General features: G+C 43.8%; 1 protein-coding gene across 5 annotated transcripts in view; it reads right to left on the reverse strand.

Moving 5' to 3' along the window:
• Positions 1 to 11460, reverse strand: part of LOC311106139 (BAR/IMD domain-containing adapter protein 2-like) — a 115948-nt gene extending 104488 nt beyond the window's left edge. For all 5 annotated transcript variants that reach the window (XR_014610299.1, XM_084148462.1, XM_084148464.1 and 2 more), the window contains exon 1: positions 11207 to 11460. Coding sequence is in view for 4 of the 5 variants with exons in the window: in XM_084148462.1 (XP_084004588.1) it covers positions 11207 to 11278 (72 nt within the window). In the remaining variant the exon portion in view is untranslated. The remainder of the gene's footprint in view (positions 1 to 11206) is intronic.
• Between the last annotated feature and the right edge of the window lie 3883 nt (positions 11461 to 15343).

Genomic DNA, 15343 nt, shown 5'->3' on the forward strand with positions numbered 1-15343 from the left:
GGGTCTCCTGCTACTGTCCTCCCTTCCACTGACATACTGTTATGTTCAGCTGATAACTGTTTTCTTTCTCGTCTGGTGGTCAAAGCAATAGTTTTTTTATAGGGCACAGTGGAGGGTAGTGCGTTATTTCCCTGGATTTACTACATAATTTTTTCCATCCTAGCCACATTTCCTAATTTGCTTGCATGCGCTTCCACTATATGAAGGTGTTTGGTACTTCAATATGAATCCACAGGAACAAATAGGAATAGCTGATAGGCAGCGCAGAGGCCAGGTACATCATTGCGCATGAAAGAACAGTCAAGACATGACTCACAGCTCAGAAAGTTCCCCTATTGATCTTCTTTAGGGACAATATAATTATCCTACCTAGACTATAGTAGCCTACACCACCACAATGCAATGAATAATTGCATTATTGTTTTCAAGTGAGTACAACATTCTAGCCAACTCTAGGCTGCAGTGAAAACGTCATTCGAATAACGGCGCAAAAGCCCTTTGATTTGAATGTTTCATTCGATTTGGATCAGTTGTGGGTCTACTCTGTTTATAAAGTCTAGAAAGGCACAGTAGCCAGTCGGACTGTATTTTTTTACTTCTGATACTTAATGCGCTGTCTTTTGCAGATCATCAATCTCCCAAGTCATATGCTCCCAGAAGGACCAGTTATTCAGAAGCTCTGCCTCTTCTCCAATCCTAGCGGCTATTCCTCGCGCACCTAGAACCTAACGCTTCAATATAGCCTAAATATTATAATTTAGCTTTCAAAATGTATTACCTTTTATATGTGTCATAAACACAACAAGGTCTCAATGTTTTAATCTGATTAGGATACTTCATAAGTCTCCCGTAGGCATGTATGCGTACGTTCCTCCAAAATATAATTCCAGCATCCTCAAAATGGCTCGACATGAACCAGGTTTCCATCCAACCTCTTTATGCAGTAAAAGTACATGTTGGATAAAAAATGTCACGACATCATGGGAAAGCAGTTTATTAAGTTACAGATGAATTAATGATGAACTTCACAGGGTGGTGAAAGTGCACAGTGATGAGCTTATTCACCGTGACATGATGATCGATGCTTAGCTGCAGTTTGTCAATTTGATGGAAACAACTCTGATGGGAAAATGCGCATATTGTTTTTATGCAGATTTGAGAATATTCACATGAGAATATGTCACCAATTGGATGGAAAGCTAGCTATTGACACCCTAAAGACTCTGGCAAGTGCGCTAGTCCAGTGTCACTGTGATTATGCCTGCAGATCATGGTTCACTAGCAGCCCCAAACATCTAAAGAATAAGCTACAGACCAGTCAAAACAAGCTTGTAAGAATTGTACTTAAACTCCCCCCTCATACTCATCTGGAGGTTGAGCATTTTAAACAGCTAGGCTGGCTATCTGTGTAAAAAAGGATTAGTATTAATTCAACTTGGTCTGGTCCACAGAATTATCACAGCCTCAACCCCCAGGTACCTATACAACTATTTTTCATTTGTTCGAGATGTCCACCATCATAACACCAGAGCCAGAGCCTCCAATATTCACGGTTTTAAATATAAGAGTTTCTGGTAAGAACACATTTTTATATTCCGGCGCTGTTAAGTGGAACAAACTACCACAGCAACTCAAGGCCTTAAAAAGAATGTCAAAAGCTGGCTAATGTGTGAACAGTAGAACCTGTTTTTGTCTGTATCTACATATGTGATGTATCTATGTAATATAACAATGTAATTGTATATGTACTGATGTAAAAAAAAACATGTATTTATTATTATTAATAAAAATAAATAAAATAGATGGGGACCACAATGGAATTAAGTCTGACTTTACTGTGCAATCCCGGTCACTTAAAAAAATCTTTGTCATGTGTGTATATACAGTGTATGTATTTTTTTACTGGAAAATCAAATCAAACCAAACTGTGCAGCGACCATTGGATGAATGAATTGTGTTAATTGAGTTGAATGACATTCAGAGATTGACTAACTAAGCCTTTGATACTGGGCAGGCCTACAAGGTAGGGAGGGGTGGATGTTCTGTTTGTCCAGATTGACATAGCCTATTTATCGTGGTGTTAAATGCAAATCATGATATTGAAGCGCCCAAAGAAGTCAGTATGCTTTGTGTATTGGTTGTGTGGTGCATTGGCACAGAAACCTGTTGGTGGAAAATGTGTTGCATATATTTTATATAATTATAAATATGGCATCAAAATGTTGAAAATCTGATTTCGCCCTAGCTGATCATGGTCTGCAGCCGGCTCTGATCGTAACGTAGGTGTAATGTAACAGGCAGGGAGAGTGAGCTCCTCTGTGGTGGTCGGCGAACCCTCAACCTTCTGGCATCGACGGTGCCATAAAAGCATGCTGAAAACATTCTTCACGTTGGGGAGGTGGGTGCATTTTCTTTATGACACTTGGAGTTCACAGGAGGTTGGTGGCACCTTAACTGGGGAGGACGGGCTCGTGGTAATGTCTGGAGCAGAATAATATCAAATACATCCATCACATGGTTTGATGCCATTCCATTCGCTCCGTTCCAGACATTTTTATGAGCCGTCCTCCCCTCAGCAGCCTACACTGTTGGAGTTGGCACAGCGACCCCCCCACATACATTTCCATCTTTCCCTTAGTCAACTCATATTTAACCGGTCACTATACCCTACCATTACGTTAGATAGGTATAATTGTGTCTGAGTGTTCCTTGGCACTGGCAGTGTGGTAGTGTTGACATTTTGGGAGGGGTGCTGGGAAGGGAATGGAAGGAGTGAGTGCCTGAGGGCATGTAGCGATGGGACACACCCTTCTCTCCTCTCACCTGGCCAGGCTGGCAGGGTGCGGTCGGTTGGTTAGGAACACAACCACTTGAAGAAAGACAGGGAGAAGACTACCTCAACACTGGTGTTTCACAATCACTATAAACCATGCAGAGCCATATATAGAGATATTTACATGGCTCAGATGGAAACTTTCCTAGTTTACACATTCTGGAACCATAGCATGGCAGACAGGGACAGTTTCAACCTCTCTTGCCGCACCTAGACTCCTCCTCTCCTGTTACCTTATTCCCTCCCACCACCTCCTCTCCTGTTCCCTTATTCCCTCCCACCTCCCCACCTCCTCCTCATTCCCTCTCCCCACATCTCCTCTCCTGTACCCTTATTCCCTCCCCACACCTCCTCTCCTCACCTTCTCTCCCTTACTCTTGTCCTCCTTCCCTCACCATCTGTCCCCCCCCCCCCTCCCCCTTATTTGGCAGCCAAGATCACAACAGATTTGAACTCCCCCTAATTGTTAAAATTAGGATTAGGGGGATGTTAATCTGACCCTATGTCTGTGGTTAAGGGAGCAACGTCTACCTCGGGCCTCTGAGGTCAGCCCTCTGCCCACCCCTCCCCCCTTTTCCTGCAGACCCAAGCCACAAAGCTTGCTACATATCTAGAATCAGGTCCCCCCTGTCCATGTGTTGTTCTTCATTGTCTTCTAAAAGGTAAAACTGATCCTAAAATCAGCAGTCCTACTCAGAAATATACATATGGCCTGTGAACTCTGAACTGGGCCTGTGAACTCTGAACTGGGCCTGAGAGTGAGGCCAGCCCCCCTTTTCCCTCCCTCTCCCTTCCCCCTGCCACAGTGTTGTGTCGTGTTGACCCTCCCATTGTCTGCCCTCCTTGGTCCTAACAACCAAGTTGTCTAGTAATGCCACTCACACACACCCACATGCTGCCCCGCCCTGTGAGATGACAAGCTGGCCTGGTGGAGATCAGACGTATGCAAACATGCACACACACGCACCACACCTAGGCTATGAGTGTCAGTCTGGAGACTCCCCTGATCTCAGAGAACCTTACTAAGCCTGTGAGTGTCTGGATGACAGGGTTCTGGAGCTCCGTGTCTAGAGCTGTTCAAGCTCGCTCTCTCTGTGTGTCTGTGTGTAGCTGTCTGTCTCCCACTAAGGCAAAGTAGAGGGAGGGTGAGTCACTATACTGAGTCACTATAGGGTAAGGTTCAGAGGCCTGCCTGTCTCTCCTTCAGGTAGTAGAGGTATGGCAACTGATGGGGGAGGAGGCCACAAAAACTCAGAACTCACCATGAGGGGCCACAGTGGCTCGCGGGTCTGAGTACTCGCATCCAAACCCACACATGCAGTCAGAGCTAGGGGCCCCCGCGAACATAACATTTTAGCAGCCCCCCTCTTGACAGTGGAGAGAAATGTTTAAAGTTTTAGTTAATTTAAATTCTACACATTTTGCCATGGGGTGTAGAGAAAATGTTGCAGTTTTAAAGCAAGTTTGCTGCAATTCTACACATTTTGCCATGGAGCGGAGAGAAGATTTAGCAATTGTATAACTCATTTCATGCAATTATACTCATTTTGCAATGGGGCAGAGATGAAAAATAAAAATATTAATATGATATCCGAGTGAACGTAACTAACAAAAATCAATGGGGGCTCCCACAGTCGGTAATTCGACCATGATTTCTACAAGTTTAGATAGCTGGCTATACTAATTTACAAATCAAAAAAATGTTAGCTGACATGGGCTAATTGAGTGACTGTCAGAGACTGGCATAACAAGAGAAACATTTTATTTCGAAATGTCACCTTGTGTATTCTACCTCTCAACAGTAAGTTGAGCCCCCGACTGAGTTAAAAAAATAAAACAACTTTTGTATTATTATTATTATTATTATTATTATGTTTTGGGAGACTGAGCCGCGGGCCACATGCCAATCCCTGAGGTAGAGTGTGAGATTCCAACACACACCCTGCTGTGCTTACAAACCCTGCCCTGTACTCATGTAGGGATTCTAACCAAGGAGTGCCCCTTTACTGAACAAACAGTGCCACAATGAGATTCCAACACACACACACACACACACACACACTGCTGCGCTTACAAACCCTGCCCTGTACTCTGACACACACAGCGGTGTCATGTGAGTCCCAACAGCGTCTCCTCCACCCACTGCAGCCACCGTCTGCTTACGTACGCATCCACAAGACCGTGCTAATGCATTCTCTAGTAAAATGACCCAGCAGGGTTCAAATGTCTCCTAATCCAAATCACAATCAATCCCCAGTCCTGCTAATAACCAACAAGGCTTGGGGAAACCCCAGGGTAGTAGGAGACAGGAAACAGTATGCAAAGTGGCGGTCAAACCCAGTCACGCTGTTTGCTCTTGATACAGCCAGTCAGATGACATTACCATGGCCAGTGGGCCCGTCTCCATGCCTTCACCTATACTACACTCACAGAAAAGCTGTGTTGTTGAACAACACCATTTATGTGTTACGTCTACTCTGACAGTGTCAGTTCTGAGAAGGGTGCAATTGCGGTCTGCAATTCAGGGCGTTCCTGCATGTGGGCATTTCTGCATTTGCAGGAACCCCTCTTTATACTTCTATTGGTCAATGTTTAAGCTAGGACATGCGGAAGGCGGGGGCGCTCCAGTACAGTAGGTGGCGTTAATGCACAATAACGTTGGATGAGAGCCGCCGATAAACCCCACAGAAGAAGGGGCGGGGGCGACAACGGTAGCTAGCTAGGGTTGGGCAGTATCCAGATTTTCATATCGTCATACCGTCCTTCACTCATCCCGGGATTTACGGTATTACCTGATTAGTATACAAAGGGGCGGCAAAAAAATTAATAAAAATACATTGGGTGTCTATTACCAGAATGCTAACAGAATTAGCAAAAGTAATAGTGAATTTCCATGGAGGCTGCTAGCTAAATATGCTAACGAGCGCAAACAAAAATAAACAAAATGGCAAGACAGGCAATCCAGTTCATATATAGGGAGGAGCTACCGAATGGCATTTTGGTGAGTTTGGACATTTACAAGCAAATGTGAATGAGAGACATTGTGCAAATGAAAAAAGTTTTGACGCATGCTTGTCTGAAGGAAGAGCAGTACTGGCTCTGGAGCAGCATGTGTACACACTGTGTCTGTGTGGAGTCTGGAGTCGCTAGGGCAACGGGCCTGCCTGCTCTGCTGAAGAAGATGGGCCGAGAACGGAGAGGAGAAAAAAACACAAGGAAATAAAAAAATAGCAGTGGCAGCTGTACAGACAACTCATCCACAGGGCTTTGACTTCTCAAACACGGCAGAAAGCCAACACAATATGATGCCCCGTCACCTTATTAATACAGCAACTTACTTAGATAACTAGCAAGTTAAACTTAGGGGTCGTGTTAATGCAGAATTCAGTGTTTTTCACGCAGGCAAAAAAGCTACAAACGCATAAGAAAGCAGCCTGCCAGTATGCACAACGTGTTGTTTAACACATCTGTTCTAAGAGTCAGAGCCAGTCACATCACCCTGAATATACCATGTCTCCATACCTTCACCTATACAAGAGACAGTAACGTCACCCTGAATCTACCATGTCTCCATACCTTCACCTACAGTGGGGAGAACAAGTATTTGATACACTGCTGATTTTGCAGGTTTTCCTACTTACAAAGCATGTAGAGGTCTGTAATTTTTAGCATAGGTACACTTCAACTGTGAGAGACGGAATCTAAAACAAAAATCCAGAAAATCACATTGTATGATTTTTAAGTAATTCATTTGCATTTTATTGCATGACATAAGTATTTGATCACCTACCAACCAGTAAGAATTCCGTCTCTCACAGACCTGTTAGTTTTTCTTTAAGAAGCCCTCCTGTTCTCCACTCATTACCTGTATTAACTGCACCTGTTTGAACTCGTTACCTGTATAAAAGACACCTGTCCACACACTCAATCAAACAGACTCCAACCTCTCCACAATGGCCAAGACCAGAGAGCTGTGTAAGGACATCAGGGATACAATTGTAGACCTGCACAAGGCTGGGATGGGCTACAGGACAATAGGCAAGCAGCTTGGTGAGAAGGCAACAACTGTTGGCGCAATTATTAGAAAATTGAAGAAGTTCAAGATGACGGTCAATCACCCTCGGTCTGGGGCTTCATGCAAGATCTCACCTCGTGGGGCATCAATGATCATGAGGAAGGTGAGGGATCAGCCCAGAACTACACGGCAGGACCTGGTCAATGACCTGAAGAGAGCTTGGACCACAGTCTCAAAGAAAACCATTAGTAACACACTACGCCGTCATGGATTAAAATCCTGCAGCGCACGCAAGGTCCCCCTGCTCAAGCCAGTGCATGTCCAGGCCCATCTGAAATTTGCCAATGACCATCTGGATAATCCAGAGGAGGAATGGGAGAAGGTCATGTGGTCTGATGAGACAAAAATAGAGCTTTTTGGTCTAAACTCCACCCGCCGTGTTTGGAGGAAGAAGAAGGATGAGTACAACCCCAAGAACACCATCCCAACCGTGAAGCATGGAGGTGGAAACATCATTCTTTGGGGATGATTTTCTGCAAAGGGGACAGGACGACTGCGCCGTATTGAGGGGAGGATGGATGGGGCCATGTATCGCGAGATCTTGGCCAACAACCTCCTTCCCTCAGTAAGAGCATTGAAAATGGGTCGTGGCTGGGTCTTCCAGCATGACAACGACCCGAAACACACAGCCAGGGCAACTAAGGAGTGGCTCCGTAAGAAGCATCTCAAGGTCCTGGAGTGGCCTAGCCAGTCTCCAGACCTGAACCCAATAGAAAATCTTTGGAGGGAGCTGAAAGTCCATATTGCCCAGCGACAGCCCCGAAACCTGAAGGATCTGGAGAAGGTCTGTATGGAGGAGTGGGCCAAAATCCCTGCTGCAGTGTGTGCAAACCTGGTCAAGACCTACAGGAAACGTATGATCTCTAATTGCAAAGAAAGGTTTCTGTACCAAATATTAAGTTCTGCTTTTCTGATGTATCAAATTCTTATGTCATGCAATAAAATGCAAGTTGATTACTTAAAAATCATACAATGTGATTTTCTGGATTTTTGTTTTAGATTCCGTCTCTCACAGTTGAAGTGTACCTATGATAAAAATTACAGACCTCTACATGCTTTGTAAGTAGGAAAACCTGCAAAATCGGCAGTGTATCAAATACTTGTTCTCCCCACTGTATACAAGAGCCAGTTACGTCACCCTGAATCTACCATGTCTCCATACCTTCACCTATACAAGAACCAGTAACGTCACCCTGAATCTACCATGTCTCCATACCTTCACCTATACCAGTCACATCACCCTGAATCTACCATGTCTCCATACCTTCACCTATACCAGTCACATCACCCTGAATCTACCATGTCTCCATACCTTCACCTATACCAGTCACATCACCCTGAATCGACCATGTATCCATATACCTTCACCTATACAAGAGCCAGTAACATCACCCTGAATCTACCATGTCTCCATACCTTCACCTAAACCAGAGCCAGTCACATCACCCTGAATCTACCATGTCTCCAATCTTCCAGCAGTACCAGCCCTGTTCCTTCAACCCTTATGGAACAGCAGGGACTGAAGAGACACACACAAAGGTACAGACACGCATACAAGCGCTAGCACATGCACTCTACACACACGTACATTGTAATATTGTTGTATGGTGGTATTATACATTTTGTATTGTAGATATGTAGTGGTGTAATAATGTTATGTGTACTGTTTTATATTTTGTTTTATATGTAATGTAAGTGTCTTAATGTGTTTGGACCCCAGGAAGAGTAGCTGCTGCCTTGGCAGCAGCTAATGGGGATCCACAATAAATACAAATACAAACCCATAGCAGTGCCAGGTCAGTCTACCATGGCTAGTGAGTCCCCCTCTCCATTCAGAGGAGATCAAGCTGCCATTTAAGAGGGCTTCAAGCTCTCCATCCCCTCAGAGCATGTACAGCTAGACAGTTCATACATCATTCTACCATGGAAATGGACTGGCTGTACCATGCAGTCACCCATAGCAGAGCCAACCAGATCAGTCTACCACTGCAGTGGGTCCATATTTCCAGCCATATCACTTTACCATAGAAGAGGGCCTGGCTAGTGTCTCCATACCTTCACCAGAGCCATGCAGATCAGGTTATTTTATCATGGCATTGGGCCTCCATCTCACCATCCCCTCATCCATAGCCAGAGACAGTCACATCACTACTCTAACATGGAAGGCCTGCCCTGCCTCTCCAATCAGATCAGTCTACCATGGAAGAGGGCGTAGCTAGCATCTCCAACCACAGCAGACCCCATCTCTCCATGCCTTCGGCCGTACCCGGCCAGTCAGGGGGTGTGACAGGAGGCCTGGGCCCCAGAGAGACACACAGACAGCTGGGGGTCACAGCATGGTGAGCAGGGTTACTGACACCTGCATAGGACCACATGTGAAGGGTATGGTAGGGCTCTTCTATTCCTCCGTATCACAGAGAAAACCTCATCCACTAATACACAGGGCTGGGAGGCATCATTACCAACACCAGAGGACTAATGATTCATCAAAGTGCATATATAGAGGCTCAAACAGTATCAGGTGTGTATCCACCTAGAGAAGAAACACTTCCCTCCCTCCCTCCTTCAGGGTCTATAAAATAAGCATCTCCCTACCAGCCTCTCGTCATCTGACCTCCTTTCTGACGTCTGACAGATTCCCAAAAGAACAGCGAGAGAGACCTCAGCTCCCCTCAGCCCTATTCTGGGATCCTACATGTCCTTCTTTCAGAGTATAACTGTGCCTGGTGAGGGCTGAGAGAAGAGAGTGTGTGTATGGGAGTCAGTGCACTGCAGTGAACATGGCAAATGGGTGGTTAGTTGGATCTCTGGGTTTGGGTCGTGTTCAGTAGGGAGAAAACGGTTACACATTTTTTGAAACAGAGAAGGTAGAAACTGAACAATAACCAATAAGAACAAAGATTTGTTTTGTTTTGGCAAACTTTTTGCTACGGTGGGCCCTCCTAACCCTGCCATGTTCTCTCTCCCTTGAAAAGCTGTGAGAGGAGAACATGGAGGCTCTGTGTGTAGAATCATAGTGATGTGATCCCATACATAACAGGAAGTTCTTAGTACCCTCATAACCAAAGCGTTTTGTTAACATTCCACAACAACCATGCACCAGGTGTTTCATTAAAAAGGTTCAAGCCCTGATGCCAAGCTCAAGGAAGTCAACCTGAGCCGTATGGCCAGCCAACATGTGGTAGTTTTGAGACACTCAGCATATTTTAAAGGGTTACAACTGAACTGAGTATTTTAGTCCAGGTCTTTCTGCAGGCTTATATGTGCAGACCCCCACTACAACAAAATACATTGAACTAGCTAATAATATACAGTTAGATCTAGCTGTACTAGTAGATCAGTAGATAGGCTGTTCTCTTAGATAATCAATGGAATATGAGAGCCTGGAAAGAAGCTCTTACCAATATGAAACTAAGACAACAGGCTCCAGCCCAGCCTTATTTCTGCTGAACAGGTTTTTTGAATGTTGAAATCCCCAGGGCAAATGTTTGAAGTACCTGTTACAACACAGCCTGCTAGCTGCCCTACCTCTAACTGTACCTCCTCCTTCCTGTCCTGTCAACCAAACACAAATGTGTAGGAATGTCTCTCTCACACACACACACACACACTTCTGTTCCATTCCAGTGGACACAGTAGGGTGACAACATGAAATTCATTGAAAGAAGAAGTTAATGTGTAATGAATCTATTGATTAAATTGACTGTGTCACGCTGTGTGTCAAATGTAGCCTATCCATAAAATGTTCACTATATCTCATCAACATAATGTAGCCTAAACGTATTACAAATATGATATATCTATTATGGCAGAGCATTGTGCAGTATGACATATCTGAACAGTGGTGTTTGGCCTACACTGTGCGGCTGCGCCGAGGAGCGCCGATTTTACTGTAGAAATGTAGTCCTACCTGATGCCCAACGGACGGCAACAAAATGAAAGCTCCGGGTTGTTATTGACTGTAAAATACATGATATAATAACTCATAGCATGTCATTAGGGAGGTAGGTCTAATTTTTGAAAATGAATTTTATGCAGAAAAGTAGGCCTATATAATTGAACGGGGAAGGCTTTCAATAAAGAGCTTTGAACGCTCCCTCGGTAATTCTCATCGCGTGTATGGAGATTCTAATCGCCGTTCAAGATGCGCATAGAATGGGGGGAGGGCAAAAATGCAATTAAATCACTAATAAAAACACATCCCAAAATATTTAAATAACTTATATTATGAGTAGGCCTATATCTTATGTCAATAACCTGTGGCATCAAACTTTTTATAGACAGTTGTAGAAGCTTACCTTGTAGACATTCTCCGTTATGCGGTGAACCTCGTCGGTGCGAGACATCTTGAAATCTTCGGTCAAAACCATAAACAGTATTTTCCTTTAGAGAGAAGTTATCCGAGTGAAATACGCCGAACGGGTAGAGTAGCCTAAACTAAGAGAAGATGTGATGCGATTGACCGCGAAGGTATGTGTGCCTGAAAGAAAGAGACGGTAAACGGAAGATTCTCTAGGTCGCTTGCAACCACTCAAATCCCTCCCACGCACTCAATCTCTGCGGTGTTCGCCAAAGTGTCTTGTCACATCGCGCAGCTTTTCCAATTTACAAGAGCAACACCGCCTCTCCCCGCTCTCTCTCTCTGCCCAAATATGTTACACTAGTTGCATTATTAATTTGAATTTCTGACTTTGATTTCAAATCAAATGTATTTATAAAGCCACATTTATTTATAAAGTGCTTATACAGAAACCCAGCCTAAAACCCCACACAGCACCGTGCAACCAATGTAGATGCACGGTGGCTAGGATTTATTATAGTTTTATACAGCTTTATATCTTATAAATATATACAGTGCCTATAGAAAGTCTATATCCTCTTGAACTTGTTTCAAATTTTGTTGCATTACAAAGTGGGATTGAAGTATAATTGAAACGTCAGTTGCTGCTGGAAAATAACAAGTGAATGCTTTCATTAAGTATCCTAGATGTCTCATAATGTTAACATTTCAGTGTAGGCTACTGCTGTGTGGAACCCACCCACCATTATGCTTACAATGTTTTTTATATAGAGAAATGATCCATTCTACAAGGAGCCAGCATATCATATAAAGGAAGATGTCCACAACATAAGAAGACAAACACTTGTTCTACCTTTCACAGGCTTGTGAACCAGACTTCCTGTTCCTGATCAGCTAATCACCAGCAGTAGGAGGTCTACAGTCCTAGCTTCAGGAAACCAGACTTCCAGTTCCTGATCAGCTAATCACCATCAGTAGGAGGTCTACAGTTCTGGCTTCAGGGAACCAGACTTCCTGTTCCTGATCCGCTAGTCACCAGCAATAGGAGGTCTACAGTTCTGGCTTCAGGGAACCAGACTTCCAGGTCCTGATCCGCTAGTCACCAGCAATAGGAGGTCTACAGTTCTGGCTTCAGGGCAGCAGCGGTGTGGGCTGTGGGCCGAAGCCTTGTGGGTGGAATCCAGTTGTTATGTGCCCACATCTGACTTGGGCTCCAGCCAGCCAGGCACAGCAGAGAGCTGTGGTATACTGCTCAGAGAGGGAGACAGGTAGGCAGAGAGCTGTGGTATACTGCTCAGAGAGGGAGACAGGTAGGCAGAGAGCTGTGGTATACTGCTCAGAGAGGGAGACAGGTAGGCAGAGAGCTGTGGTATACTGCTCAGAGAGGGAGACAGGTAGGCAGAGAGCTGTGGTATACTGCTCAGAGAGTGAGGCAGGTAGGCAGAGAGCTGTGGTATACTGCTCAGAGAGGGAGACAGGTAGGCAGAGAGCTGTGGTATACTGCTCAGAGACCGAGACAGGTAGGCAGAGAGCTGTGGTATACTGCTCAGAGACCGAGACAGGTAGGCAGAGAGCTGTTGCATTACAAAGTTGGATTGAAATAGATTTAATTGTAAAAAAAAAAAATGTCAAAGTGAAAATAAAATTCTAAACATTTTTACAAATTCATAAAAAGTAAAAAACTAAAATATAGTCGTTGCATAAGTATTCACCCCCTTTGTTTAGGCAAGCCTTAATTAGTTCAGAAATAAAGGTTGGCTTAATAAATCACATAAGTTATATGGACTCACTGTGTGAAATAATAGGGGTTGACATGAGTTTTGAATGACTAACCCTTCCTCTGTCTCCCATACATACATCTGTAAGGTCCCTCAGTCAAGAATTGAATTTCAAGCACAGATTCAACTACAAAGACCAGGGAGCTTTTCGAAAGCCTCAAAGAAGGGCAGTGATTGGTAGATGGGTAACAAATCAGACATGGAATACATCTTTAAGCATGGTCAAGTTAATAATTATGCTGTGGATTATGTATTAAACCACCCAGACACATCAAAGATGCGATCCTCCAGAACTGAGCTGCAGGGCAGGAAGGAAACTGCTTAGGGATGTCACCATGATGCTACTGGTGATTTTAAAACAGTTACAGAGTTGTGGCTGTGATGGGAGAAAACTGAGGATGGACCAACAACATTGTAGTGACTCCACAATACTGACTTAAATGACAGAGTGAAAAGAAGAATACAAATATACCAAAACATGCATCTTTTATGCAACAAGGCACTAAAGTAATACTGCAAGAAAACACGGCAAAGGAATACACTTTTTGGCATAAATGCAAAGCCTTATGTTTGGTGCAAATCCAACACATCACTGAGTAACTGCCTCGTTATTTTTAAGCATGGTGGTGGCTGCATCATGGTATGGGTATGCTTGACATCAGCAAATACTGGGGAGTTTTCCAAGAAGACAGTGAATGTTCCTGATTGGCCATGTTACAATTTTGACTGAAATCGGCTTGAAAATCTATGGCAAGACTTGACAACACTTTGGAAAAAAATTATGGGCAAATGTTGCACAATCCAGGTGTGGAAAGCTCTAATGAGACTTACCTAGAAAGACTCACAGCTGTAATCACAGCCAAAGGTGCTTCTACGAAGTATTGACTCAGGGGTGTGAATACTTATGTAAATTAGATATTTCTGTATTTCATTTTCAATAAATTCACAAAATGTTCTACAAACATGTTTTCACTTTATTATTATGGTGTATTGTGTAGATGGGTGAGGGGAAGAAAATAAATTTAATCCTTTTTTGAATTCAGGTTGTAACAAAATGTGGAATAAGTCAAGGAGTATGGATACTTTCTGAAGGCATTGTATCTAATCATGATATGTTTTATTTTTCATTCATCTTTTTTAAAAGTTAGTATTTTGGGTAGATTGTTGACAAAAATGACAATTAAATCAATTTTTATCCCACTTTGTAACACAATAAAATGTGAAGAAATCCAAGGGGGGTGTAGACTTTCTACAGGCACTGTATGACTGCATCTACGCTTCAGGTAATATAGTGTAATTAAACATCACAAAAATATTTAAAACAAAGAATGACGATCACTTGTTCAAAATCACTATCAGCATGGAAATATTTGTTACCAAACCAAATCAATAGCCTCACATACCAATCCTATAAGAAATAAGTGATGTAACACCATTTCAGAGACTGTATGAAACTGAACAAAGGCCTGGTGAAGGACTGCTTTCATTAAGGGGATGCTTTCATTAAGTATCCTAAATGTCTCATAATGTGAACATTTCAGTGTAGGCTACTGCTGTGTGGAACCCACCCACCATTATGCCTACAATGTTTTTTATATAGAGAGATGATCCATTCTACAAGGAGCCAGCATATCATATGAAGGAAGATGTCCACAACATAAGAAGACAAACACTTGTTCTACCTTTCACAGGCTTGTGAACCAGACTTCCTGTTCCTGATCAGCTAATCACCAGCAGTAGGAGGTCTACAGTTCTGGCTTCAGGGCAGCAGCGGTGTGGGCTGTGGGCCGAAGCCTTGTGGGTAGAATCCAGTTATGTGCCCACATCTGACTTGGGCTCCAGCCAGCCAGGCACAGCAGAGAGCTGTGGTATACTGCTCAGAGAAGGAGACAGGTAGGCAGAGAGCTGTGGTATACTGCTCAGAGAGGGAGACAGGTAGGCAGAGAGCTGTGGTATACTGCTCAGAGAGGGAGACAGGTAGGCAGAGAGCTGTGGTATACTGCTCAGAGAGGGAGACAGGTAGGCAGAGAGCTGTGGTATACTGCTCAGAGAGGGAGACCGGTAGGCAGCCAGAGAGTGGGAGAGAGATGCCAGTGCCAATACTCAGGTCATCACCATGACTAGTTGAGTGAGTGGACTGTCTTGTGGGAGCAGTTCTACTAACCCACACAATGACGTCAGTGCTTCGTGTTCCAATGTTTGATTGTCAAACAGACAGAACCACCATATTGTATCCTCTTTAAATACAGCAACAATACATTATCCTCTGGTAGGGCCAAGACACAACTGATTATATAAACATGCACTACAATAATGATATACAATCACCTGCATAAACATATTTCTATAGGGTACTA

Source organism: Coregonus lavaretus (assembly GCF_964263955.1).
Source record: "Coregonus lavaretus genome assembly, chromosome: 2".
Taxonomy (NCBI): domain Eukaryota; kingdom Metazoa; phylum Chordata; class Actinopteri; order Salmoniformes; family Salmonidae; genus Coregonus; species Coregonus lavaretus.